At 40.4% G+C, this 27,977-nt stretch overlaps 1 protein-coding gene across 3 annotated transcripts; it reads right to left on the reverse strand.

Moving 5' to 3' along the window:
* Positions 1-1,059: 1,059 nt before the first annotated feature.
* On the reverse strand, positions 1,060-27,977 carry LOC141754971 (oxysterol-binding protein-related protein 3-like). Of its 3 annotated transcripts, none has more exons than XM_074614465.1 (22): positions 27,851-27,977; positions 18,585-18,776; positions 17,331-17,447; positions 16,363-16,416; positions 16,175-16,288; positions 15,828-15,980; positions 15,647-15,737; positions 15,399-15,502; positions 13,369-13,458; positions 13,087-13,246; positions 12,828-12,952; positions 12,595-12,726; positions 11,953-12,046; positions 10,144-10,379; positions 8,940-9,077; positions 7,590-7,653; positions 7,026-7,104; positions 6,712-6,856; positions 5,418-5,562; positions 5,172-5,298; positions 3,320-3,442; positions 1,060-1,868 (listed from the first exon to the last, which is right to left on the reverse strand). In XM_074614465.1, the coding sequence occupies exons 2-22, from the start codon at positions 18,645-18,647 to the stop codon at positions 1,772-1,774; spliced, it is 2,451 nt and encodes an 816-aa protein (XP_074470566.1). In that variant the 5' UTR covers positions 18,648-18,776; positions 27,851-27,977; the 3' UTR covers positions 1,060-1,771. The 3 variants fall into 3 exon arrangements, with proteins under 3 accessions (XP_074470566.1, XP_074470568.1, XP_074470569.1); XM_074614467.1 differs by having other exon boundaries at positions 27,787-27,857; XM_074614468.1 differs by lacking the exon at positions 27,851-27,977 and adding an exon at positions 22,023-22,069 and having other exon boundaries at positions 18,585-18,690.

Consider the following 27,977-nt stretch of genomic DNA (forward strand, 5'->3'; position numbering starts at 1 on the left):
GAAGTGTAGCAGCAGCATTTAAAGTAAATTAAATGAACACATAGTTGCAGGATTTGTCTGAAATTCTCTTGTCTTTGTCCTTTCTCAGCCACCGTAATGCTGCAGTGATAAGGCAGCACAACACAGCGCTTCCGCCAGCTGATGGACATCGTTGGAGAGGATGAGATCTTGATAGCGAGGGATACCATCGCAAAGTGTTTCCTTGCTGCTGTCACTAAGCTGGCATTGGATGCTGCCCCAGAAGTCAGGTGGGTTACCAAGTCTTGCATGGTGTTATGGTTTGTAATTCCTGTGAAAAATACTGTTTATTTGTTCAATCTTTGTCAGAATTGTATAACCTTCTGTACATTGTGCTTATAAACTAAATCGCTAAACGGGAAATTGTATTTCTGCACAGACGCTACGGACGGGAGATGCTCCAGGGACACGCCGACCAGCCGGAGTTCATGGACATATTGGATACGAAGACAGGTTTCCCTTGAAGAAGGTCTTGGACAAGATGGCGCAGTAGGACAACATGAAGAGCTGGCATGGTGGTGCAGAGGTGAGCTCTGTCATCGTACAGGAAGAAGGTATCGGTGGGAACCTGGCCTTTCTGTGTGGAGTTTGCATGTTCTCCCCGTGCCAGCGTGGGTTTTCTCCGGGTGCTCCGGTTTCTCCCACAGTAAAAAAATATGCCAAAATATTAATACTAATACTAATAAAATACTACCACTAATAGTAATAGTTATAATAACAATAACAATATGAATAATCTGTCTAATCTGTTTATATATTTGTTATTATTTAATTATTCTTTCTTTGCTTTTGATTGTCTTGATTGATGTCCAACATATTGCCCATTACAAATTTCATTTAAACAGCAAACAGTTTTGGGAGGGTTTGCTTTGCTGGTTTTTGGTGTTGCTTTGAATTAAACCACATTCCTAATGCCACTAATGTTACATGTTGTTCTTTCACTTAAAACTATCTCAAAAAAGGAACACTTTTTTTTTATGATCATTACTTTGGGAGAGACTTATTTGCGTTACACATACAAAAACAAAGTGTGACATACTATAACTTGTCCATCCATTGTACAATTTATTATCTTCTTTGAAACATGGAGTATTATTGCCATTTTACCCATTGATAAACATTATCCACAGTCCTATGACAGTCATGACTCATTGTAACAAGGCAGCATACTGAAAAAAGGCTAAAGCCCCTCTTTTATAATTACAACCTCTGAACAGCTTCTGGTTTAAGTCATGACGCTGACTGGAGGGGAGGAATACTTGAGCAGGTGTTGACCTTTTGAACAAGTTCACTTCCAGCAATGGTCCGTTGTCTCTCCAGTGAAGTCCACATATCATACTAATATCATCCACACAAGTTTTTAAAGTCTCTGAATAAAAGTGTTTTTGCATAACTGCTACAGCAGTTGATTGAGCGAGGCACTGCAATAAAAGGCACTTTGGTAAATGCTGAGATGCGACACAACATGATGATATGAATCTTTAGTCTACACTGACACTGTGTCAATTATCGTTATGATAATGAGAGGAGAAAATGTACCCTTAAGGAGAAACGTATTTAACAACAGAAACAAAACCAACAGGAGTTCTACAGGCTCTGCTCAGTCCTGAAAGAGGAAGCAGGAAGTCCATACAGGTTTGGGTTACCATGACATGTTAACCAGGTCAGGACACTTGGAGGCTGGTCTCAGTTCAGTTTTATACTTCCCTCTAATTGATATGTTGTAGTGAAGAAGTTTGGTTAAATCCAGAGGTCACCACATCACAGGGAAGTCCATTTTACTGAAGCCAGGGTCTGTGCGCAGCTCCCAGTACGTGTTGTTGCTCACCCACGTGTCATTGTTAGACTTCCTGCCAACACAACACAAATGACTTAATGATTGCTACATCTTGAAATGATTATCATATCTAAATTAAGCGCTCCCCGTCTAGGATTGAACGATTTAGAATTTTCTTTTTTAAATTGTGATTATTTTGACTGATATTGCAATTGCGATATTATTTGCGATATTAGAGGGAATGATCATTTTGTATAATTATTCTCATTTTCATTGAGAAACATATTAAAATGATTTAATGTTAGTTACAGTTAGTTGCATGTGATTTTTGAGGGATCTGTACCGAGCAAAAATGTTTTCTTAAGTCTGTAGAATATGATTTGTAGGCCAGGACATCTCTGCAGAATGACAATATTTAATTTAAAATGGTATTTTGATGCACGTTTTTACAGTAAACCATATTGCGATTACGACAACATTTTGATTAATTGTGCAGCTGTACCCCTGTTGTTCAGCCTATTAAATTACCACATCAGTTTCTAAGATAATGTAAGATATCAGTATTAACTTGAATCAACTAAAAAATTTATTGTGAAAAGTCTTTGTGTCTTTATAATGTTCATAAAAGTTTCTTAACTCTGTGTATAACATCTGTCATTAAGCTAAAAATATCTGTTTCAAATCATTTAGGAATGTAAGGGAGGATTGTTTTTTGAATTTTCTGGGTTTAACTACAAGTAAATGATGAATAGAGCATCCGATGTGTTGAGTCACATATTACTTCTGATAAGGATCTGATGTAATGGACAATATGACATTACTTTTTTGTCATGATGAGCCCACAGCGGTTATCTTAGCAATCCAGTTCGTTCATCACAAGTCTGCAGACTGTGACGGTCACATATTTTGTGGCTCAGGACTATGATCACATGGTATGGAGCACAAACAGAACATACGATAATAACAAAACGACGGCCTACAGCATGGTTAAAGTACAACGAATGTTACTTAAACAAAAGAACAACATTCTTCAGAAAGGCACCTAGTTTACAAATAACTTTTGGCTTATCTGATTGTAATAACAAAATTAATTTAAAGGTAAAGTGTGTAGGGTTTGGCGGCATCTAGTAACCAACCAAGTACCCCTCCGCTCACTCCTCCCTTTCCAAGACTGCAATAACGTGAGCCGCTGAATGCAAAACCGTTGTAAAGCCGTTCATCTCGCTCAGAGGCCATCCTTACCATAATCACACTACCAGCTGGCGGTACCACGGTTTTGCACTCTGCAGCTCACATTATTGCAATTTCACAAGTGTAGAACTACAGTGGCCTTCAGGTAACGTAGAAACGTGAAAGGCTTTCTCTAGAGTATCTGCTTATACCACATGAGACACAGTGGCTGCTATGGAGGTGATCTCTGACCATATGAGACCGATTTCATGGAAAAGCACATGCAAACACTGTGTCTGATTGCACACAAAGACACATACGCACACACACACAGACAAGCAATAAGCAGCATACTTGAAAAAGCGTGGCTGGTGTGTCATGTTGTTGTCCATCAGCACTTTCCTCCTCTCCCTCTGGAGCTGCTCTATCCTCTGTTTCTGCTCCTCGGCTCCTTCTGTGTTCCCCTCCTCTAACAGCCTGGATAGAGATAACAAGAGAGAGAGAGAGTCAGGATAGGAAACAGTAGAAATGTGGTTTTCTACTAGAGCGCCACCACCATTCATCCCACTGTTTCCCCACAAACACAGGAACATTGTGGCTTCCCCTCACTCTGGGCAGAAGTTAGTTGTGGTAGTTGCAGCTGACTTTAGGACGCTGTGCCAATACAGCTACTAAATGTTTTTACTTAATACTTGCAGATAGGCCTTTTTCACAGCAGACATTTTGGCTTGTCATAGTGTGTACAGAAGTTACTGACAAGTAAGGAACTAATCTCAGGAACTAAGGAAAAATGAAGTTGCTGAGGTGCGTGTATGAAGGAGCAGGGCCGGAGTCTTTCTTATTGGTCAGAAATTTGGCGGGGGACTGGTTGTTTTGGTCTACACCAGAGTTTGATTCAAACGGAATAATGTTCTCAAAGCTCATTCAAACTCTGGTGCGGACCAAACAATCAAACTCTCCGCCTGAAAAGGTGGGTCTCATGTTGGGGGCATTTTTTATCGCAAGGGATCGCCTCCCTTCCTAAAACTGGATGCTTGATGGGCTGCCACTTGACACAAGGCACTCGGCACCTGATTGGGCGAACGCTTTTCCTCGTGGGCTGCTGTTTCCAGCTTTCAAACCGGAAACGATATGGCGGCTCGTTTGGAAACTTTCTTCTCTAATATCACGACGTGACGGTCCGTCTCTGGATTCGCGCCGCCACGCTACCAGAATGCATTGCACGGCTGCTTACATATAGACAATGAATGGGAAGCGTGGAAAGGACGGAGCCTGTGGACACGTACCTTCAGTCCGCTTCCGAGCGGACTCTGGTGCGGTTCATTTGTGGTGTGAAAGCAAATGAACCAAACAGATATGTGATTTTAGTATGTCAAAAGCTAAACTAGCCAGCGCCGGTATTTTCCCTGATTAGTAGGAGTATCCGACTCCGTGTACTTTGTCAGTTCATTAACTCCATTAAAAAGTGTGTGACAGCGATCCCACAGTAATACGCCTCATGCGCATGTCCATGCGCTCCACGGCGTCCTGTCTCTACTCTCATTTATCATAAAATCTGGCCGATTTGCAGGCTAATAATACTAATAATGCTTATAATCAGTTAATAATCAAAGAACATAAATCAGAAGCATTAAAGTGCCGCATAAACTTCTGTCAGTCACCGGAAATTGATCTCCCCACGTGGGTCCTGATGATGCAGGATGACAATCACCAAAACTGTCCAATCAACAAGTTACCTGTCAGTCTGTAGAACTTCCTGTTTACTCCTCTGGTTGGTTTATAAAAAGTCAGTGTGAACAGGAACCGGACCAGAACTAAAAATGCAACAATGTATCATTTTCTCCCGTCTTGGTCCGGACCAAATGAACCCAACTACAGGTGTGAAAGCACCCTTAGCTAAACTAAAATCTCTACATGAGTGGACAATTATTCTTGTGACTTCATTCCCTTGGATCTAAACTCCCATAGTCTGTTGCCATGGTTACGTTCATATTTCAGATATTTACTCCTTCACACCACATGGGCTCGACCAGACTTAGCCCACAAAATCATGTTTGTAAAAAACAAAATGTTTTGGGCCAAATGGTCTTCTTTGGCAGCTTTAAAACCATTAAGACTACAGGGGCATCTGTACAAACCATTAGACTAGAATATATGGTTAAACAAGACTAGAATAGAACATTACAGACAGATAAAGAGTGCCAACCTCTGGTCCGGCCTGAAGCGTGTGTCTGAGGGAGGCAGCAGAGGTCTCAGGGTGGAGTCCAGCTCATTTAACTCCACTGCCAACTGCGTGAAGCCGTAGTACTGGTCTTGGTCCACTGGCATGGGGTCTAAACACACAAATTAAATCAACAGCTGTCATGCCATGTCAAGCTCAGTTTTGTTGTTTGCTTGAAGTGCCCTGGTGTGAAAACGTTGTAACGGACATTCCCAGGCACCAATCACTCACTTGCTCTCCAGATACACGTGGCAGAGGGCGGATCTCCTTGAAAAACGGACTCCTGCCATTTTCCAAAGATGGAGTGTACAACTTTTCCATTTGAATCCGTAACCACGCCCTCTATCTCGTTCACTGTAGAGCTCCATGATCTTGCCTACAAAAAAAAAGAAAGAAAGAGGGACATTGTTTGTATGTGTTAGATGGAAGAGATGTATTACATAAAATGAGAACATTTATCACATTTATAGCTGCAGTGGGTAGAAATGGAGCAAACCGATCAAACGGTCAAACTAGGCAGCGCTGATCAAATATGAATCAATACTCTGTTACTGTAATGCCTATTTCTCGCATGAAATGTTTTCAGAAACATCTTGTAGTGTACTGTTTAGCTGTAAAATGAGAAAGTTTGTGACCCGGAAGCCATGTTGAGGTCTATTGAGGAAATACCAAGCACCACACACCAGCCGGAGCACAGCCAATAGGAACGCTCTCTCTTACTGAAATGACCTGTGATTGGCCAAAGTCTTCCGTCACGGGTTAGATTTTTTTTAAAGCCTGAAAACAGAGCCATGAGGAGGTGCAGAAGTCTAGTTTTCTCTCAGAACACTTGAATTACAATATGCTGAAAGGTTATTATGGGGTTTTTGCTCAATGATGCCAAAAACATTCTGCCTAATAAAGCTGTAATACTCGTGATAAATATGATATGATTTATGTCAGTGTTTAAAGGAACTGGATTCACACTGCTTAATTTCCCAGGCTCCTGGTTTGAATTTTCAGTTCCTATCTTTGTCCAGAAGATAGTGCTGTTTGCCTTGATAGTGTCGATCTTTCAGCATACAGAAAGGAAGCATTTCTGTTTGAGCAGGCAGCACTGTATTAAAAGGAAACTACGGTCATTGTTTTATGAAGGAACAAATCTTAAGTGTCTGTTCAGAGGATGATGAAGCTTAAATCAGGTGCTAAATGCCAGGCAACTGTAATGATTACAAGAGTCTGACAGAGATTCATGTGAGGATGACAAACAAGTACGTACTAACAAGAGAGATCCAACAGTAACAGTTTGTTAAGAACATCTAGGTGCAGTTTGTCTCTACAATAGAACAACACAATAAATCTGTTGGAGGAGGAAGTCCCATCCCACAGGGACTATAGAACTATTTCTGCATTGTTAAGCCATTGAGAACACGTTTTACCTGACTTCTTTCCTCTCAAAATCAAGTGTGGAATAAAGATCAGCTTCTGTCATTCACAGCTGGAGCTCACACGTTCAAAACAAAGATTTAAATGTCTGTTTTCTAACCTTGACAAATGTGACTTTACACTGGCAGGCGTCACTGTTGATATTTTTGATGGACATCTCTCCGTAGTGTTCGATCCAGCGCTGGCCGCTCAGGATATTATGGATACAGGACGTCACTTTGTTCCATTCGTAGTGGTCCCCGAACCTGGAGAAATCACACACACACACACACTGAACTTAATGTGCATGTTGTTTCACTCCTAGTGCTTACACTTACAGCCTATGTTGTGCACAATGACGTGGACACTCATATTAAACATACAAGAGTGTAAACACACACCCACACAAAATAATCAAAGGAGTCACGGACTTACGCAGGTAGTGTGACATGAGTGGTTCCCATGGGAACAATTTCCATGGATTTGCCCCAGAATTTGTTTTTCCATCGAACATCTAAAAAAAGAAAGAGATTGCAAAATAAGTGCTTGTGACAATGAAAATTGACATATTATCTTAATTTAAATCTTCATCTGGTCTCTTCAGTAAAAAGCAGCACCTTTTTTTTTTTTTTTTTTTAAATCAGCTTCTTCATTCATGTGCACAGAAGGAAATGCAAACAAGGCAGCAGCGTCTTTGTTTTTGAACAAAGAGTTTAAAAATGAGGTCACATTAGTATAATCTGCACAGTAATTTGTTACAGTATGAAGATATCAAGCACTTCATTATCATGCAATGGAAAGTTACAGAGTGATCACCCATGTAACAGGATGCTAAATGAGGTTAATTAATCTCCCACAACACCAATTTTCACCTTAAATACAACCTACGGCATGTGTCCAAACACTCAGGAACAAAATGTGTGGTGGCAGTGATGTAATCTACATATAAGCCCTGACGGAAACCAGACGTGTATTCCAAGCATGCTCTCTCCTGCTCACCTTGCCAAAAGGAGAAGTTCCTTGAATCAGAGTGGCATGCTGATACAGGTGGGTGATGACTCACCTGGGAAATGAAGAGGAAAGATACAAGATGAGATAAAGGCACTTTATTACACAGTAGACACTGTAGCTCAGCAAGTCGTATCATGAATCAGTCAAAAACAAAAAGGTGGATAAGGTGAACCTATAACTTTTGCCAGCTTTAAACCATTACTACATGTATTTTGAGAGATCAGTATAATTACTGTAAACAAACATGACCAGCAAAGAGATGAATGGCAGGTCAGTGCACGACTTCTCTGCTTTACATTGTTTGAGACTTACTACTATAGGACTTTGTGGAGTCTTGTGAATTGCTTTAAAGCACAGAACAGGAAGAGGGTGCTGTTCTTCCAGTGCACAAGACCTTCATAGATACCTCTGACATGAGACAACCTAACCACGGTGTGACAATTCATTTCATTTCATTCACCTCACCCATAAAATGACCATGTGAACATCAATTACTCGCCCAGTGTTACCTTGAATTCTAGAAGAAAACATTGTTTTTCTCTCATGCCCCGCACTCTCACGCATGCAGAGGTGGGACCAAGTTATTGTTTTGCAAGTCACAAGTCTCAAGTCTTTGTACTCAAGTCCCAAATGAAGACTGACAAGTCCCAAGTCCTAAACTTTGAGTTTCGAGTACTAAACAAGTCATAATGCGCTCTTCACCAAATGCATTGCCATTTTAACAACAGAGGAATATTACATTTACAAAAATCACGAATGCTTTATAAAAAAAATATTTATTTGTTAAACAAGTTTGTTAAAACAAGAGCGACTGAACTTAGACATTTTAAAGTAGAAGTGATTCATGGCAAACTATAAATAACATTTTAACTTTTATGCTTTGCGTTTCGGGGGGGGGGAGGGATTTACAAGTCAAAAGGCTCAAGTCCAAGTAAAGTCGCGAGTCATTGGTGTTAAAGTCCAAGTTGAGTTGCAAGTGTTTTTTGATTTTGTCAAGTCTAAAGTCATCACATTTGTGACTCGAGTCCACGCCTCTGGGGTCATGTGAGAAAACAAAGTTCATCTAGAATTCAAGGTAACATGGGGTGAGTAATTAATATACAAATGGTCTATTTGTGGGTGAAGAAATCCTTTAATCATATAGATATACAATGTGCAACACATTTTAATTTGCAAGAAGATCTGTCTCAGACATAATTTCAGTTACTTTACGTATTTCATTCAAAATATTGTATATTTTCTGTGTTTAAAGTTGAGAAGTAAACTGAAACGTAGCCTATCCTGTGAAGGGAGTGTATTCCCATACAGTGTGTGTGTTGTAAATCATGCAACCTCTACCTGTTCAGCTATGAACCTGAAGCTCCTATCGGGTCTGTCACACTCGTACGTCTCTCCCAGGACAGGGTTAAAGGGTTTGCTTCCTGCACGATGGTAGGTGGATGCATATGCAGATATTGCAAATGTAGCGACGTACACCTGCAAAGAAAATCAGAGGGGATGATTTACATTTGTTTACATGTGTGTATTCAAAGTATGGGGTTGTGAACATGACTGTGTGTACATGAATGGGTGTGACACCACCAAGTTTGTTTATATGGATGTATAAACTGTGTGTCTTCACACATGACACCGCTTTAGGTAGAGGTAAAGGTGTGTTTGTGTACAATACTACATATTAGTACTGTTTGTTGTATACGCTACAGTATGTGGAGGTGTGAGACCTATGACATGACACTTTTGTGTCTTTGTAACTACTCTGAGTCTATTTGACTATAAGTGTGCGTCAAATACTATGGATAAAACAGACCCAGGGGCCAGTTGCATAAACTTAGTTTAAGACTAGTCTTGGCCTTAGACTAGTCTTAGATTGTCAGGTTAGACTGTTTATCTATTACTTTTAGATAACTATTTCAACTGTTTATCCATAACTATTTTTTGATTCTTGTACCATATTCTTTAATTATTTCTAAACATTTTAACTGTTTTAACTGTCTTATTTCACCCATAATGAATTGCGCAACAGGCTAGTTAGTCAGTCTTACATTAGTCCCTCATAGGGAAGCTTTATGCAACAGGTAAATTTAAGTGTCTATAAAGCAAGTCTGACTTAAAATTATATTTAAGAGAAAGACTAGGTCTATTTTAATGCAACTGGCCCCAGGAAGAAAAAGACAATTGAAAGCTTCTTGCTTAAACAAATGAAATATTTATAAAAGCCTCTAACAGAAGGGCACACAGAGCAAAAGACAAACATCAGAGTAGCTTTTAAAAAGCTGCCTGGGGAAGAGCACTGAGCTCAAAACATGTTTCCTATCTAGAGTTTTCTACAGCTACTTTGATGTTCATTTTTCCATCTGTTCATTTCTGTTTGTGTGCTTTACATAACACGTCTTCTTCTTATTATTCAGTATGTGCATGTTAAGACTATTTTGTGCATGTGTATAATTAACTTTGTGTACGTTAGACCCTCTCTCAACATGCTTACATGGGCTCTATCTAGCTCTAGCAGGTTAGTGTATGTGTATGTTTTCTTTCCTCTCACCATGCGCTGGTAGGGGTCTTGGGTCTGGTTGGCAATGTCCAGCAGCTCACTGTACTCCAGCTCCTCACACAGCCTCTGCAGGGTGTTGAGTGGCTCATTGAGCTGTACTGGCATGGCCACCTTGGACAGGTCCTTACCGATGTTGTTCCTCAGGATGTTCCACAGGCTCACGGTGCTGGTGGGACTGGGAGAGGGCAGTGCGGAGCGCCGACGGGCCAGGGTCACCACGCTGCTAACTAGAAGGGAAGAAATATGGAGAGAAGACGGGTGAGATATTTAAGAATAGAGACAAGTGAGACAGAGCATATGGGAGAGAGGTGGTGCACATTGTATGATATCAGATGTCATAAAAACCTTTGATTTTCAAAGCTGATTTGATGGAGATGAGGCTATGTTGTAGCTTCAGAGGTGGCACTTAAAGCCAGCATTGAAACGTGTTTCTCCCAATGTGAACAAGCTGTAACAGACCTGTTTAAGTGGAGGATCATTGTGCCCCATCATGGTCTAAATGCTGTTTGAGAGGCAAATAAGGAAATTCTAGGAGATACTATGAAACAGTTTGACTGAATGGGTGTGTTCTTTGGATATTTTTGGGAATGATTGGTCAAATTCACAAATGACACAAATGTTGGCTTTTTATCAGCATCAATACAAAAATATTCATCATACTGGTATAGCCTTCAGAAACCCATTTAACACAGTCTGAAACATCTAGATCTGCACAAGCTCTAATCATACTCTCTCTATCTCACCGTTTCTAAACAAGGTGAAAACCAACATTTCTATTTGCAACTGGACAATGTAATTAAATCCCAGTGTTTCTGTTTTGTGCTACCTGGAGGCAAGTGAAAATATAAAACAACACCATCTGCTGCAGTGAATTAATGATGCCTGTACACAGATGCTTTGTCGCATACTGTATGAGGGAAACATCGTACTGAGTTTGTAAACACGTCCGGAAGTCGGCAGTGGTCATGTCCAACACATTCTCGAAGCAAGTGAGTAACGTCTACGATGCCAGACATTTATAATTTATTTGATGCCGACGCTTTCTGAAAAATACACAAAAGCGCACGGGGGCTTAGTCACGGTCACACTCAAGTGCGCTAGGACAGACAAGCTCTGCCTCTCTTTGACAGAATAAGGTCTCTTTGCAGTCTCTGTCTCACACATACAGACGCACAACTTGTTACTGAGTGAGTAGATTCCAAAGAGGGAAGACAACTACATGAACTCATAGATTTGCATGTATTTTGTCATTTTAAATTCAGAAGAACAAAATAAAAAATTTGAACAACTTAAAGACAAGATCCAGGACAAAAGGAAATTCAAACTGGACAAGAGGACCAACAAGAGAAAACAAGAAAATTCCACAAGAAAAGTGTGACAAGAGCTAGCAGGAGCTTGTTGCTAGGAGAAGAAATGGGTGGAAAATCAACAAACTCCAAAGGGAGTGAGTAGACCTCCATATAACTAATAGAAGAAACAACTCCCCTGGACTGTTGAAAACCGTATAGTTGTACGTTCAAGTGTTACAAAGAATAACTCAGATAGCTGAGCTGAAGTCAAGCAGTGGCAGTTGGAAACCCAAGGTGGCAGTTGAAATCAGTTGGAATCAGTGGTAGTTGCAAGCTAGCAGTGGATGACTAACAATAGGGCTGCGTCTGAAATTGCATACTCTGCACTTCATACCCAATATGTCTACTATCGTTTAACATAATTTTGTGAAAACTGCCAGTTAAAGATCAGGGACACAGAGGACTCTAACAGCAAAGTGACAGCTGTCAATGTTTTTAATATGTCATGTACCAGAGTTGTGTCTCTCACTGCCTCCCTCGTTGCTGTAGGTATCCATGGAGACGCTGTCACTGACATCACTGATGTACGAGTCATCGTCGGAGACCTGGAGACAGAAAGTCAATGCAGAAAGGTCAGCGAGCGACCAGAACGTACAATCAAAGGGCAAAAATACACAAACCCAAAAGTCTTCAGTCATCAGAATAGAAAAAAATAAAAAAATGCACCCAGCGTTACAGTATATTCGTTGTGACTTGCAGGCATTAGTTGTGTTAAAACCGGCTGTGTCGGGGCAGTTCTAGGAGTATTAAGACACAGATTACTTCCCCTGCACTTGATTTGTTTGACCACTGTAGTGCTGAAACAAATAGTACATGAATCCATTGTAGTTAACAATGTTGATAACTGATTTTAAATGTCATTTACGAAGCAAAAATGCAAAACATTTACTGGTTCTGGCTTCTTAAATGTTAAGATTTGCCTTACATCATCTTAAATTGAAATATCTTTAAGTTTGGGACTGTAAAACAAGTCATTTGCAGAAGCAACCTTGAAATTTCTGACATTCTGTAAACAAAACAGTTAGTTGATTAATAGACCAATGCATTTGGCTATAAACAGAGATAATAAGTATAGTAGATACTAGTGTCTCACCTCATTCTCAGAAGAGGAAGAGGAGAGGAGGTACTCCTGAGCATCAAAAAACTCTGATATGGACTCAGGAATAGAGGCTCTGCTCTCGTTGGACACCTGGTGGACCAAGGAGTGGGAGCCACCTGGACATTCCTGATGATAATAAAGAAGTCAGTTGAGTGAAACTGGACCTGTGGCGATAATTGTGGTGCGATCATGCAGAGTTGTGATTTTTGAGTCATAGAGACACTCACTGAGGAATAGTTGGTCTTCAAGCCCATGACCTGTGATGGCTGTGGGGCCTGCATGTCGATGGTGTGCCTCAGTCTGTCTCTCTCTGCTACCAGGGAACTAAAGGCTGATTTCAGTGTGGTGTGGACTGGAGAGAAGCAAATGCCAGACAGAGAGTTGTCATGGAAACTACCTTACCATACAGACACAAATACTTACAAAAAAATCATCTTTAAATGCATCTCCCAAGCAAACTGGCAGGCAACCACAGCAGGGACTCACTGTTGTTGGCCAGCGTGCAGAAGTCCTCCTGCAGACGGGACGCGTCTATAGGCGAGTCTGGGGATTCAGGACAGACCTCTTGGGTGTTTGAGTCAGTGGTGGAGAGATTGGGGTTGGAGGCGTGGAGACGAGGGGATTGAGAGGAGATGCAGCTTGGGACCTGGTGGACAAAAACCAAGAAAGATGAAGAGCTGGAATCATTTTATTTTCCCCTCATTCCCACTATTGAATGATTGTAAATTAAATTCTAAATAATTATCAAAAGAAAAGCTACACATGTACCTGCAGGGTGGTTTTGGTTTCTTTGCCATTGTTTTTGGATCGCCATCTCCTTGGCCTCTTCTCCTTTTTGGGCATGTCATAATTAGACGCCTGTGGTACCACAAGAAACATAAGGGAGTACAAGATATTGAAGGAGTAGTAAACAAAATGACTTTCAGTTTTGACCTGCTATCCAAAAAAGAAATGTCCTCATCAGTCATAACACCCACAAAGTTGGCTAACGCATTTTATTTTCATCTGATATTACTGCAAATAGCTTAAAGGGATAGTTTGGGTGTTTTGAAGTGGGCTTGTATGAGGTACTTATCCATAGTCAGTGTATTACCTACAGTAGATGGCGGTCAACACGCCCCCAGTTTGGAGATACAGACAGGAGTTACCGCACGGAAGCAAAGCAATGTACTGCTGAGGATGGGAGCAGCAGCCAAATGTATTTCAGCCACCTAAAAGAAAGGCTCACCTAACAAAAGTCAATATCTATTTAAGTGTACACTATTTTTGGAATATTTTCACCACTTCATCTTGTTGTCAGACAGCCCATTCCAACTGAACTGAAAGTGAAATGTATCGATGCTCTCTTCAAAGGCCACCAGACCCCATTTGTAATGTATTTCTTTTAGGTGGTTAAACTACATTTGGCTGCCGGCCCCGTCCACAGCAGTACATTGCTTTGCTCCCGTGCTGTAAATCCTGTCTGTTTCTCCAAACTGGGGGCTTGCCGACTGTCATCTACTGTAGATAATACACTGACTACAGATAAGTACCTCATACAACCCCACTTTAAAAACACCCAAACTATCCCCAAAGAGAATAAAAGCAAAGAGGTGAAACTCTGGTGCTTTTTTGACAAAAGCCGCCACCTGCGTTAGCGCTGCCACCATTTTGGACTGTAAACGCTAATGAGTCCATAGCCATGAATATATAAAGAGACGTCTGTAAATCAGAGGATCTTTGTTTTTTAGGTAAATCAACTTCCCAGAACGAACACTTAAATAGCCCTCATTTAAATCATTATGTCCTAAAAGTTGTAAAATTAACTAATAGTCAAATCCAGAGTTATTATTCTCTGTGCATCAGGCCAATGGGACTGCACCGTCCTGCACGCTTTTATGACATATACAGTTCTGCCAGCTTCCTGCTAGCTGTATGCGGTTGTAATAATGGATATATTGACTGTAATTGATAACTTTTATGATCTTCTAATACACCCATGGGCTGTATGCTGTAAGCCTGTACCGTGGTGGATGTATTAACGTCTCTGTTCCCAAACAACCGCCCATCGGCCAGTAGCTAGTAGTGCTAGTAGCATGACATAAACAGAATTTAATGTGGTTGTAGGCTATTTACTAACACGCACCTTTTATACATCCATGGTCTCTGGTGTTCAATAACTCCAACGACAACTGTGCATATTCAGACTTTACTCAAACTTCTGCTCGACATCAACAACAGCGACAACAGCCAGCACATCAACAAAACTGAAAGTAAGAGACTTCACACATGCGCAGCTGGTAACCAAGCATTAACATGTGGACTATTGTACATTTATTTTGGAGGTCCTTGACATGAAAAGGTTTGAGATTGCTCTTAAAATCTGTGTGCTGGATTTTTCTAACTTCCATTTATGTCGATCGCTCCCTTTATGCTCCTCTGGGAAGCGGACGGGCAAAAAAGGTTTAGTAAATAAATAAGTAAGTAAGTAAATAGTTATAATAGTATGCAAAGTCATAATATTTTTATTGTTCAACACAGGCCACTTTAGTAGAGACATTAAAAGTATGATAATAGAATAGAAATAATTTTGTTTTACTTTTGTATGGCACTTTGTAGGCGAACCTTTTACTAGCATCTGGTAGTTGTTTTCAGTCCAAAATGGCGGAGGTGTAGCTGGGCGCTGACGTTGCAATGGAACGAACAATTGACTTTCACATCTTAGCAATATGCGTTCTCTGCTATCCCTTTAAATTAAGACAAAGAACAACCTCTGCATTTTGCATCATGGCTAACTTAATCAGTGTTCCTGTGCTTACTTGTAGTGCACTAATGGCCGGGGCTGAGTATGTGCGGTGGAGGACCTCCATGCTCTTCAGCAGCAGGTTGAGCTCGAGCAGGTACGATTCACATTCCTCCAAGTCTGAGCAAAAGATTATTATTAGATAAAAAGTTTGAACTGAGAGATAAAATGAAAGATTCACTACAGTGAGGCACATTTTAAAAGAAACAGTTGACAAGGCAGACAATTAGTGAGCAAAGAGAAATAGACAAAACAACAACCAACCTTTGCAGCACCTGTGCATGTCCTCTGAAGAATGGAGCCAAGAACTGACCTTTGCCTGGTGGACTGACGCCTGCTTGGGGAGAGCAGCTCTCTGTTTTAGAGGGAGAGAGATGAGAGAGGATGAGGCATATGCAGCCTCCCTTAACTACATCCCTACTGTGTCAAATCTAAGGGAACTTACTCTTCTAAGGGAGTCAGTGAGGGAGGGGGAGGACGCGGCGTGGGGGTGGAAGAGGTGCCTCTCATGGGGATACATGGCAATCTCGTTCTGCCGAAACACGCGGTGATGACGCAGCTTTGACACCCACTCCTCAAACAGCTCCGGAGACTTCACCTGGGTACCATAAAGTCAAATTAGGAGCGGTAACCTGGAGACAGCTGCTGCTGTGAGCGTCTTTGTATGAAACAGACAGAGTAAATGACAGAGACAGCATGTAGGTGTTGATGCATTTGCAAGAGATGGCACTGACTCTCAGGTTGGATTCAAAAACAAAACTTAAGGTTGTTAATGTGAGCGTCAGGAGTTACCTTTAAGTGATAGATGTTATCCTCCGTGTCCAGGTCGATGCACATGGCTTTCTTCTTGATGGACATGACGGAGAGGCCGACATCGATGCAGCCATGAAGCTTCCCCTTCTTCATCTGTGAAAGCGACACTTTGTTAGCGCGTGTCGAAATGCAAGAATGAAAGACAGTGCTCTTGAGGTAATACCTACATCGGGTCCACGCTTTGAATACTTCAAGATGCCTTTCTCCAACACAAAGTATCTCTAGTGGGAAGAAATTAAACTCAATCAATATTCATTCACAAGAATCCCTGACTTTTCAGTTCTTGCCACCCTTGAATAATAGGTTTATTGAACTCTTTGGTTTTACAATAGTTAAAAACACCAAAAAATAAGTATTGTAACTATTTTCCCTTGACCCTGCGATACATATTTCACAACAGCAGCAGTGAAATAAGTGATCAGCAGTATGGATTATGACCAACTGCTTACAAGCACACTTTGCTCACTTCAGTTTTACAGTAAAAAAAAAAAGAATACACTGATAAAGCACTTTGACAGTACTTGAGACCTCCCTGTTGGTTCAAATATTGTCTATTCAAGTAGCTTTTCAGTCATGTTGCACGGCAGAACTTTCCAGGTATGCATGAGCACACAGAAGAGGGGGAGGAATGGAAGATGAGTCAGGGTTACAGTAATATCGGCCGGGAATAAAAAAGAATGGAAAGAAGGAAATACAGAGGACTATAATGGTGAAGAGGAGGAAATGTGGAAATAGCTTGAGGTATTAAAAGATAGCAGGTCAGAACTCTAGTTAGACATTTAGGGAGGACTGAAAGCATCAGGAAAGAAATCACAACTACCACCCAGTAGTGCTCTTAAACTGCTGTATTTCTTTCCCATAATGGATATGAGGCATTTTAGAACACCATCTATCTGCAGTTACATGTGATAAATATAGTACAGAATATTTAAAAAACAAAAGTTTGCTTTGCTCCAGAGTTTAAAATTGTGCACTGCCTCAACATCTGACACCCTTTGTATCAAAAGCAATCAAGTTCAGAGTGAAAATAGGTCTTTGGTTCGAGAAAAAAGCTGCAGCGGTGTTCTATAATAAGACGTGTTGCAATGATGTTTCTGTCTTGGGCTTTAAAAAAAGGGGCTGGTAAGGTGCTCACCTTATGCCACCCCTTCATGGGCCACTTCCTCCTCTTGAGCAGGAAGCCCTCCTGTCTGTCAGGCTCCTGGATGTTGGCAGGAACCCCCCTGAGTCCCTCCACAATCTCCCAGCTGTCCTGGAGGGAGACACAGGGGCAATACTGTATGAGTTAGACGGGCATTTAGCTGAAGTAACAGAGGTATAACACAATCTAAACAGTACACATATCATCAAGGTACCATTTAAGTGCAATAATATTGTGACTCTAATACCGGTAAGTGTAAAAACGAGACGGGTCTGATTGTAGTCGCGGAGGGGCGTTCCTGCATGACAGGAACAACCGCTGCTTTGATTGGCTCATGGAGGACGGCAACGCACACTTTTTCTCCTTCTCTACTTTCTCAATGCACAGCTGGTTCTGTCCATTGTTACCATATTACCATACCTACTTCATTATAAAGACACAAAAAATGCCAGCAGACAACGGTAAACCAAGATGAGCTTTATTCATATGTTATGACACAGCCAATAGTTATCTTGTGTAGGCTATGTGAGGATCATGGTGGCAGACATATTTGGATATTGTCAAATTCTATATAGCCACCTCTCCTTTGGCAAAAACTGCAGCCATACCCGAGATTTGTTTCAGGTATCCGAGGCAGCTCCTTCCTTTAAAATCGTTCTATGTAGCTAAAAATAGAGAATTAAAGTTTCGCTACCAGCATCATTACATTATTAGAATCACTGGATGTTGAATTGCTTGCTAGAAGCTAGCTTTGTTAAGATCAAATTGGTACAAATTACATATATTAATGTAATACTAATCAGTTATTTAGCTATAATTTGCCCCACTTGTTTCATCAAATTCATATAATAGTAAAAATGATTTAAGAATTTAACAAAGAGTTAAATCATACTTAAAACGAATGCACAGCCACTGATTTGACTGACACGAAGAGGACAATAAAGTTAATGGGCAAAAAAAAAGTCAGCCCCCCACACAGCTGCAATCAGACTCTACAGGTAAAAACAGTGTTATTGCGCTTAACGCCTTTGTTTTTGTTTGCATTTTCTAGGATAACTTCAGTCACAGAGAACCCTTACTAATTGAATCAATTTCAACTGTTGGATCGAGAACAAACACACACAGACAAACATATAACAGTAATATTTGCCCTGCTTCGATATGAACTGAGAAGAAAAACAAATGCTGAAATGCTAACATTGTCTACAAGCACTTTTTGTTCACACAGCAAGTACCACACACACCTACCTGGTTACTGTCATGCTTAGAGGAGCCGCTGCTGTCACTGTGAGTGGGCGACGGCGTCGTCATCTTTTTGCGACTTGGCTGCTTTCTGCCCACCGTTGTCTCGTTTCTGTGGAAACCGCAGCAACAGAGATCACAGCAGAGCCGCCAGGAGCATCACTCTGACCTTTGAAGGCCACGGCACAACAGTCAGCACTGCAGAGAAAGGTTGAAACCAACTGATGTCAGAGCAGCACAAAGGTTATTTTTAAAGCGAACGGTAGCAGCGTGCTGGACCAGACAGATAAAAACAGAGAGGAACCACTTAGTCACTGTGTGTCTGACTTACTGTGAACAGCCTAATAAAGAAATCCAAAGTATCTTAGTTTTAAGGAAGCTATAGACACACATATACAAAAAAAACCCCAAAAAAAACACATGAGAGGCTAATAAGTCTTTATCATGAGCTCTCACGCACACTCAGTTCAGGGTTCAACTTGCACCACGTGAATTTAGATTCATTCCGACTGATGTCTGGCTTTGTGTGGACTGAGATACCTTTGAGTTAAGAACACACATAAACTCAAATAAATGTTAATCAGTACAGTATCTATAACTGCAGTGGTGATGGTACTATACAAGTTTTATGATTAAAAGGCCCGCTTGTAAACAAGCATGTGAACATCAGGAAAACAGCAAAAATTCCCACTGGAATGAGCAGAGCATCATACAAAAAAAGGCTGCAATTGAAAAATAAGAAATAAAAGTTAGGCGACTTCTATTTCCATGTGCCAGACGTCACGCCACTACCACACTGTCGATGTGAAACTAGTGAAAACATGTTCAAAGCCTATTTCTAACACTAAGCAGCTCATATACAAAAACAAATACAGCTTACTCCATCTGCATACTGCAAGAACTGGATCTTTGCTGCTTCACCACAGGCTGGTTTCTGCAAATGTAACCTCCTCCGCTTCCCCATCCTCCTCCTCCTCCTGTATCATCATTTTAGACGCAAATGTGAATCTTGAATGTTTCTTTTATGTGTTGATCAAATGCTATGTATCTGTATGAGGGGTGGAAGTAACAAAAATTAATTGATGAAAATGGAGGTGATGAAGATGCATGTGAATTCAAAAATGGAGCCATAAAAATGGATGTGAAATGAAAAATAGAGTGATAAGTTGTCAATTGATTTGATAAACTTTACTGACATTTTTATAGTGTTGATCTGATAATCAACTGCTGACCATTTAACATTCACTGAGCTGACATTTATCGTTTACAGCACCCAATTTTTGCTACTTCCGTTGTTCTGTTTTCATCATATCACGACTGTTTTAGTCAAATCGGCATTAAAATTAATCAAATCACATGATAATTTATCACACCATTTTTCATTTCACATCAATTTTTATCAATTAATTTGTGTAACCTCCACCCTTCATATAACTGAAGCTCTGCCAGGAGTTGTTATCATTCTGCAAAACTCTGCCGTCCAAAGTTATGATTCAAAACCAACTGCAATAAAAACTACAAATATGAGTTTGTTTCGCTTGAAGAGCTTTGCGTTATGTGTCTACAGATTTACAGATATGCTCTATACATGTTCATGGGTGCATGGGATGAGCTGGGGACGCCACATTCTCACTGTGATGTAACATTCATTCCTCTCCTTGCCATAAATGACATGCCCCAGCCTGGCTGTGTATGTCGTACCTCTATGCGTGCCACTCCCTTTGTTCGCTGGCACTGTCAAAGACTAACCTCAGGCGTGTTTACGTGGACGTGTGTTTGTGTACTGTACATATGGGCAGGGTACATCCCTGTCTGGTGGTTAAACACAGCAAGTGAATGTCTGCGTGCTTTGTGTGTGTGCTCACATGCAAATTTAAAACTCTTAAACTCTTGGATTTTTAAGTACGCTGAAAACTCCATCCTCTACAAACGGTTTGGTGGTTTGTGTATGTATTCTGTAGTTCCCCAAGGCCTCGCTTACAGTCCGTACCATGCCCAGGACGTGAGTCATCAACAGGAAAGAATGTGCTCCGTGCTTCGATACCCCCGACACACCATAACACACAGCTAAGCTACAGTCAACACTGGGCTAAAAGCGGCCTGAAACACACGGATGGCCCACTTAATTCATGGCTCTGGAGCACAGGCTAAAAAGGACAGACGACATATTTGAGTAGGCTTCAAATGATAAGCCTGGGGAGCTCGAATTAGCTCATCAAGTTCGCACTTTTCATGCTGCGACATGCCTGGCGTCTTCAGCTGCATGTGAAGCATTATGGGTATTTAGTCAAGTTCACACATAACTGCTGCATAGCTGTGTAAATACATCTGTAATGTAGTCTAGACACAATAACAAAAGGTGCATCCAACCATACAGTAAAACATTATGTAATGGCTGGGGCTGTCAATTGATTCAAATCTTTAATCGCGATTAATCGCAAATTAATCCCACATTTTTTATCTGTTCAAAATGTACCTTAAAGAGAGATTGGTAAAGTATTTAATACTCTTATCAACATGGGAGTGGGCAAATATACTTGTTTAATGCAAATGTATGTATGTATTTATTATTGGAAATCAATTAACAACACAAAACGATGACAAATCTTGTGCAGAAACCCTCACAGGTACTGCATTTAGCATAAAAAAATATGCTCAAATCATAACGTGGCAAACTCAAGCCGACTGACTGACTGCTGACTTGACTATGACTTGCCCCAAACTGCATGTGATTATCATAAAGTGGGCATGTCTGTAAAGGGGAGACTTGTGGGTACCCATAGAACCCATTTTCATTCACATATCTTGAGGTCAGAGGTCAAGGGACCCCTTTCCTCACCAAAATTTAGCATAAGTTTGGAGATTTATTTAACCTCTTTTGAGCTAGAATGACAATGGATCCTTAGGTTTTCTAGTTTCATATGATACCAGTATCTTCCCTCTAGCTTTAAACCTGAGCCCGCTACAACCTCCTGAAGATTGATTGCGTTAATGCGTTAAAGAAATGAATGGCGTTAAAACAAATTTGCGTTAACGTGTTATTATCGCGTTAACTTTGACAGCCATTGTAATGGCAAGTAATGTAGGAGTTCAGGGCCTAGATGGAAAATTTCCAGCTCTGGCTGAGTTCTTTGAAGAATACAATCATGATTATAAACACAATAGGTGGTGAATAAGGGCAAACTCAGCCCTGCCTTCCATGCAGCCTTTTCCCTTTCACACAACTCAACAATGTTTGCAACTAAACACTTCCTTTGAGCAAAACCTCAAAAGCTGCCACTACATCTGTGCACAGATTTAGTCTGAAGTGTCACTCACTACCTCACGATACTTCCTCAGCGATGTATTAGTCTAGAATACCATCTGCCACAGATGAACTGTGAAATCTGTAAATGAAGCTGGGACATGTCAGTCCCCGGACATCCCACTGAGTGCCCTACTTACCTTGACTGAGTGATCACTGTAGTATTGTAACACCACCGAGCCGCCTGCACTGTAAGACTAGAAGAGCTGGGGTGTTTTTTTTTGCTTTTAGTCTTACGTAATGAGAGTCAATCATTAATAGCACAACACCGTGTAAATGATCTGTTAAGCTGGAAAGAGTTCATTCTCACGGCAAGGGCCAATGCCACAGAGTCACAAGGCCCAGATGACGGAATAAAAAGGTTTAAAGGTGAAGGAAGCGATTAGTTTGTGTGTGTTTCTTTCTTTTTTTAACGTGTGTCAGCATTCATGAGATCAGCTGATGGGAGGGACGAAGCGATAGAGCAGATGCAAATGGGAAATGAATTGGTTTTGTTTGGATGCATGAAAACAGTGTGACACCATAAGGTAACATGTTGTATGTGCTGTGTGGTCTGTAAATGAATCTTCGGTCAAAGAACGTATATTGCTAAGAAGTGAAAGTCAATAATACTTTCCATTTCCACTTTCGCCTCTTTGCTTTTATACTGTGCTTCGGTATGCTCATATTTTCTCTTTCACTGCACTGGAGTAAAAAGTACCTATAATTACCTTACCATGACAAAAGATATCTCCCCTAAACTTCACTCTTTGTGTAGGATAGGAGTTAAACCAGTTTCCAGTGTGACCGCAGACCTGCTTAACGCCAGGAGACAACAGCAAAGATGCAAATACACACAAGAGTGGAACTTTTTCTTCTAATTGTCCGATTCCCAGCAACCAACAAAGTGGTCAGCCTCCTAAAACGGCCATCACACTAACCACTGGTGCTCCCTCAATTAAATGCATTTCAGGAATGCTGCTTTTAAAAAAGGCATCGGTCAACTTTAACTCGAACAATTATTCAACAAGTCATTCAGTACACCGTAGCTACAGGCAACACATTTTGTGTATTTACAGGAAGCCCCGGGGCTTTCAGAAAGCAAAGCCTCATCTGTTGTTCACCCGTTTCCATGACAGGATCTCTAGACAACTGAATTCTAAGGAATTGTCAGGCTGGAGTTTCCATTCCTGGCATGAAAAACACACAGACATTGACTCACTAGCGGCCAATCCATCTACTTTCTGCCAATACACATCCTTGCAACATCCTTGCAACAGCAGGACCATCATTAACCCGATAGTCCACGTAGTTTTAAATCCTACCCATTACTGGCTGACTGGGACTGCGAAAAGGTCCTCACAGATGGCCCGTCTGCGACTCTACCTCCAATAAAGCATCAGAATCTTCCAGTAAAGCCTCTTCACAGTATTACTGAGATAAAGCTGTGCATGATCCGCCGATTATCAAACTGTGAGCCGGCTTAAATAGACTCACATCTGGCTGGCTACTTCATACATGAACACCCAAATTTTACACCAAAGTAGAGAAATGGATGTGTGGCAGCATATGGTTTTGCATTGGTTGGTGGCAGAAGCACTTAGCTTGTCTTACATGTAGGGCTGGGACGAGACATCTATCTCCCGATTTGATACTATCACGATACTTGGGTGCCGATTCATTATGTATTGCGATTTTTAAGTAATACGATTCTAGAAGTATTGCGATTTTATATTTCAATTTGTTGCAATTTTTATTTTTTAACACTAGACCATGGGAAAAAGTTAAATCATACACTTGTAGGGACTTTTACTCTGGAAAATGTATAAATCAATATAGTAAAAATGCTGGATTTTCAGCATTTAAAATGTGAATGTGCAGGTCATATCCACGTTAGGGATGTCCATAATTAACCGTTTAACCGACATTAAGCATTTTAACCGATTAACGCTATCGGTTAAAACGATTAAAAGAAATGTTAATAATTAACTCAAAAGCTGAGCGGCTCAGAGGAGCGGGAATAACAAAAAAAAAACTTAATAGAAAGTTGAATCAATATTTTCCCACCCCCACTGACTTGTGATGCCTGACTGAGTCTAATGAAGAGCTGTTGGGCTCGAAACATCACCTATGGTGCAATAAATAATTGGACATTGGAGCCCTGCAGTGTGCGAGCTACTGATTTGTTTAATTTATGACTGTTTTTAACAGTACGTCTCATCTAAAAAGTGCCTGCGTCTTCTGTATACAGGCAGAGAAAAACTGATGTGAGCATCAGCGAATGATCAAAGAGGTAAAAGCAGCCCCAATGTGCCATTCAGCACTCAGTTATTTTCATGTGCACTCAAAGAGAGACAGAAAGAGAACAATCTTGACAGCCAGCATGCCCTTAGATTTTTGACCGATGTATTTTTGAAAAGCCCCATCACAAAAGATGTCTCTCTGTCTCTTTCCTGCTGAGACAAGGGACACTTTGTGTTAACTGCTCAATCACGGGTTGCTATGGATACAAAAAAAACAAGGCAAAGACAAGAATATATTCAGTTTGTTTGTTCTTTATGGAAAATGTGAAGGCATAAAACATGGGGCTATTAATAGACCCTCTGCCGTTACCAGCAGAAACATGATTTCACATGAGTGTCGACCAGACTTCAGCTTGGCTGGAAGTAGGGCACAACATCCTATAACCTTATAAAACCATAAGTGATCACAAGCGGGCTATTCTCAGAGTGGCCACTTGGTGTTATTAGTGAAGGCAGGAATTTACCAGCTTTTAAGTGGGTGTTGTGTAAAGGAGAGAATGACATAGAGATAACTCAAGTGAGTCACCCGTCGGCCATGCTGGATGTTTACGCCCAGAAATGTTGCAGCAAGAATAAACATTTGGGCTGAAACTGTAATCAGCTGACTGAACATCGATTCCTATGGTGCAATCCTCTGTTCAACATCAATGGGGCAGACACATGCCAACACATGGGTTTGAACCCAGGCCAATTAATCTGGCAATTATTTTCTTGATTAATGGATGCATCACTTGATCTATGAAATGTCAGACACATCAGAAACTCCCAGAACCTGTCTTATTTTGTCCAACCAACAATCCAAAACCGAAAGAATAAAATGATATACAACAGTGAGAAGCAACATACTGTATCCTCACATTAAGGATCCTCACAAACAAGCTGGAACTTTGTTTTTTGGCATTGTTGCTTAAAAAATGACTTCCACGATTAAATGATAAGGGATGCACCGATTTATCGGTTGACTGCCATCGGCCTATCGGCACATAAGATGACATTCGTCAATGGAAGTGGCTGATGTTTTTATCTGTTGTGTCACGTCAATTTTGCGCCGGCTAAATGTTGTGCTAATTATTAAAAATGAAAATGAAAATGTGAAAGAAGGATATACTAAAGGTTGTTTCATAAATGTGTATGATTGAATTTGTATTAATTCAAAGACAGTGTAATGAAATGCTGAATGACTTCAAAACAGCTCAGTTATTTTTCTTAAAATTAAGATGTTTTTGTTTCCCTAGCATAAAAGGGGGAATAAATAACAACAACAATAAAAACAAAATAAACAAAAACATTGCTATCGGCATCGCCTGTCGGACAAATTGTTATTTTACACATCGGAAACGGCCCAGAATTGATTCATTTTTGGACTTATCGATTAATAAGATAATCGTTACAGCTGGCTGATTATAAAGAGAACAACTGTCAGTAGTTCAAATAAAGTTTTTTTTGGTGAGTATATTGTAATTAAACCCATTTTGTATCCTTCTCCTTCATTATTTTCTGTAAAGTAAAAATGTCTTTACAGCTTTGTGAACCCCCAGCCTCACTTTCAGTTTAGATATGTTCACAATAAACTTCAGGACTAGGTTAATTTTACATGCAGTGCTGGCAATGTGTGCCCACAGTCTCTGAATGGCAAAGTGATAGTGATGCCATCACCACTCATGCATAACATTATCCTGTCTGGACTAAGAGGTGTTAAGGCCAAGGATTGATTTACAGTATAATAAGCCACTCAAGCGCCACAAAAGCCTGAATGGAAAGAGATGAGTGGCTGATGGCCATTGTATGATTTACTGGTGTGTAGGGATGTTACCTACGATTAATTCTCATTCAGAAAATAGTGACATCTTCAGAAAATAGTGACATCTTCAGATCATGTCTCGTTTTGTTCAAACAATAGTCCATTACCTAGAGATATTTAATTTAATATCATTGAAGCCTAAGAAAACTAGCAAAACCACTGTTTTTTGGGGCCATTTTTGCTATAGAAATTACATAAACTATAAAATTGATAGCAGTTAAGTTAAGTAAAGTTTCTGTTGATCGATTAATCAATTTAGCATTGTCAGCTCTAATGTGTGTGGCCTTATGGAAAACATACTGTCCTCTGTACTTAGTTCAAACGGAAGCTGGACTCTAACCACTGGCGCACTTTACACTTACTTTACACTATACAGCCTATATACCACTTTATAGACTGCACATATGTACATATTACATTTATTTATTGACGGACTGTACACACTATGTTCACCCATTCACTCTGTATCTTTTATATCTCTATTATTGTTTTTATAATTGTTTGTATACCTTTACCTCTCCTGTGTTTCACTCTGTTTGCTGATGTTTGCTGATGTTGCTGCTTTGACAGCAGAATTTCCCTCCGGGGATTAATACAGGTTCATTTTATCTTGCCTTATCTTATCTTATCTTACTTACAAATAATTGTCAGTAACTTACATATTTAAGATGACAGAGAAATGCAAAATAACTGATCAACTGATAAATCAGGTTATTACACATGTAAAAGACAGGCTGTCCTATCTAAAATACAAAACACTGCCAATTTAACAGAAAGTTGCTTTGAATGAATGTCTCCCACCAGCCTAGCTAAACTACATCCTCACTATAATCTCAATGGATGAAGGCCATTTGATGATTTACTGGTGTGTAGGGATGTTACCAACGATTCATTTTCATTCAGAAAAAAGTGTTTCGTTTTGTTCAACCAATAGTCCATTACCTAGAGATATTTAATTTAATATCATTGAAGCCTAAGAAAACTAACAAAACCACTGTTTTTTGGTGGCATTTTTGTTATAAAATTGATTATCAGTTAAGTTTAAGTTAAGTTTCTGTTGATCGATTAATCAACTAATGATTTCAGCTCTAATGTGTGTGGCCTTATGGAAAACTTACTGTCCTCTGTACTTATAAATAATTGCCAGTAACCTACATATTTAAGATGACAGAGAAATGCAAAAATAAGTGATGTAAATCAGGTTATTACACATGTAAAACACAGGCACAAAACACTGCTATACTGCAATTTAACAGAAAGTTACTTTGAATTAATGTCTCCCACCAGCCTAGCAAGCTACATCCTCACTATAATCTACAATATTTAATATGAACACACTGATTAAATAACAGATTAATAGTTATTTTATGCTGGGTGATTATGTCAGCACAACCACCAGAGCGGATTGGTTGATTAACTAGTCGTTTTAGGGAGAAACACCACAGGTGTCCCGTTTAGACTCGCAGCTCTGCTTCACTCAGTTCCTGTTGCCAACAAGCCAACACAGCAATTCAAACTTCTGTCAGCGCAGACACAAAAAAATGTCCAATATATCCCATCATGTGGTGGTGGTGGTGAACCCTGCGCTCGAACAGCCTCGATACACGGCACACGGAGGCTTTCACACACCAATCCAGCACCAAACGTCACCAGGAAGTCCATTAAGTATTCTATCGAGAGCGATGTTTGACTTCAACGGTTAACTGGAGACACGATACGCTGTCAACTGCCGCTTCAGTTCAAACGTAACCATGGCAATAACGTTGAAAACACAGGCCTATTTTCACATAGTTATGAGTGTAAATGAAAGGAAATACTCACGGTTCTGTGGTAAAAAAAAGCTACAGCATCCTATCCTATGATAGTAGAGACATGTATACTGCACCTGGGTTTAGGGCTCCAGGCGGCTGCTGCTCGTTAGGTTACACTAGACGGAGAGCTATGTGGAGGAGGCGGTGTCTGCTTTAGTGGGCAGGAGTGACTGGCGCTCCTCTGAGCCAATCACAATCGAG

Source organism: Sebastes fasciatus, chromosome 17 (assembly GCF_043250625.1).
Source record: "Sebastes fasciatus isolate fSebFas1 chromosome 17, fSebFas1.pri, whole genome shotgun sequence".
NCBI classification, from domain to species: Eukaryota; Metazoa; Chordata; class Actinopteri; order Perciformes; family Sebastidae; genus Sebastes; species Sebastes fasciatus.

Excerpts from the sequence above, each read along its gene's own strand:
- LOC141754971 (XM_074614465.1), bottom strand. The coding sequence starts at position 18,647 with ATGACGACGCCGTCGCCCACTCACAGTGACAGCAGCGGCTCCTCTAAG. Across the intron at positions 17,448-18,584 it reads CTAAGCATGACAGTAACCAG|GACAGCTGGGAGATTGTGGA; the intron begins GTAGGTGTGTGT and ends GTCTCCCTCCAG. Across the intron at positions 5,299-5,417 it reads CACGTGTATCTGGAGAGCAA|ACCCCATGCCAGTGGACCAA; the intron begins GTGAGTGATTGG and ends TTGTGTGTTTAG.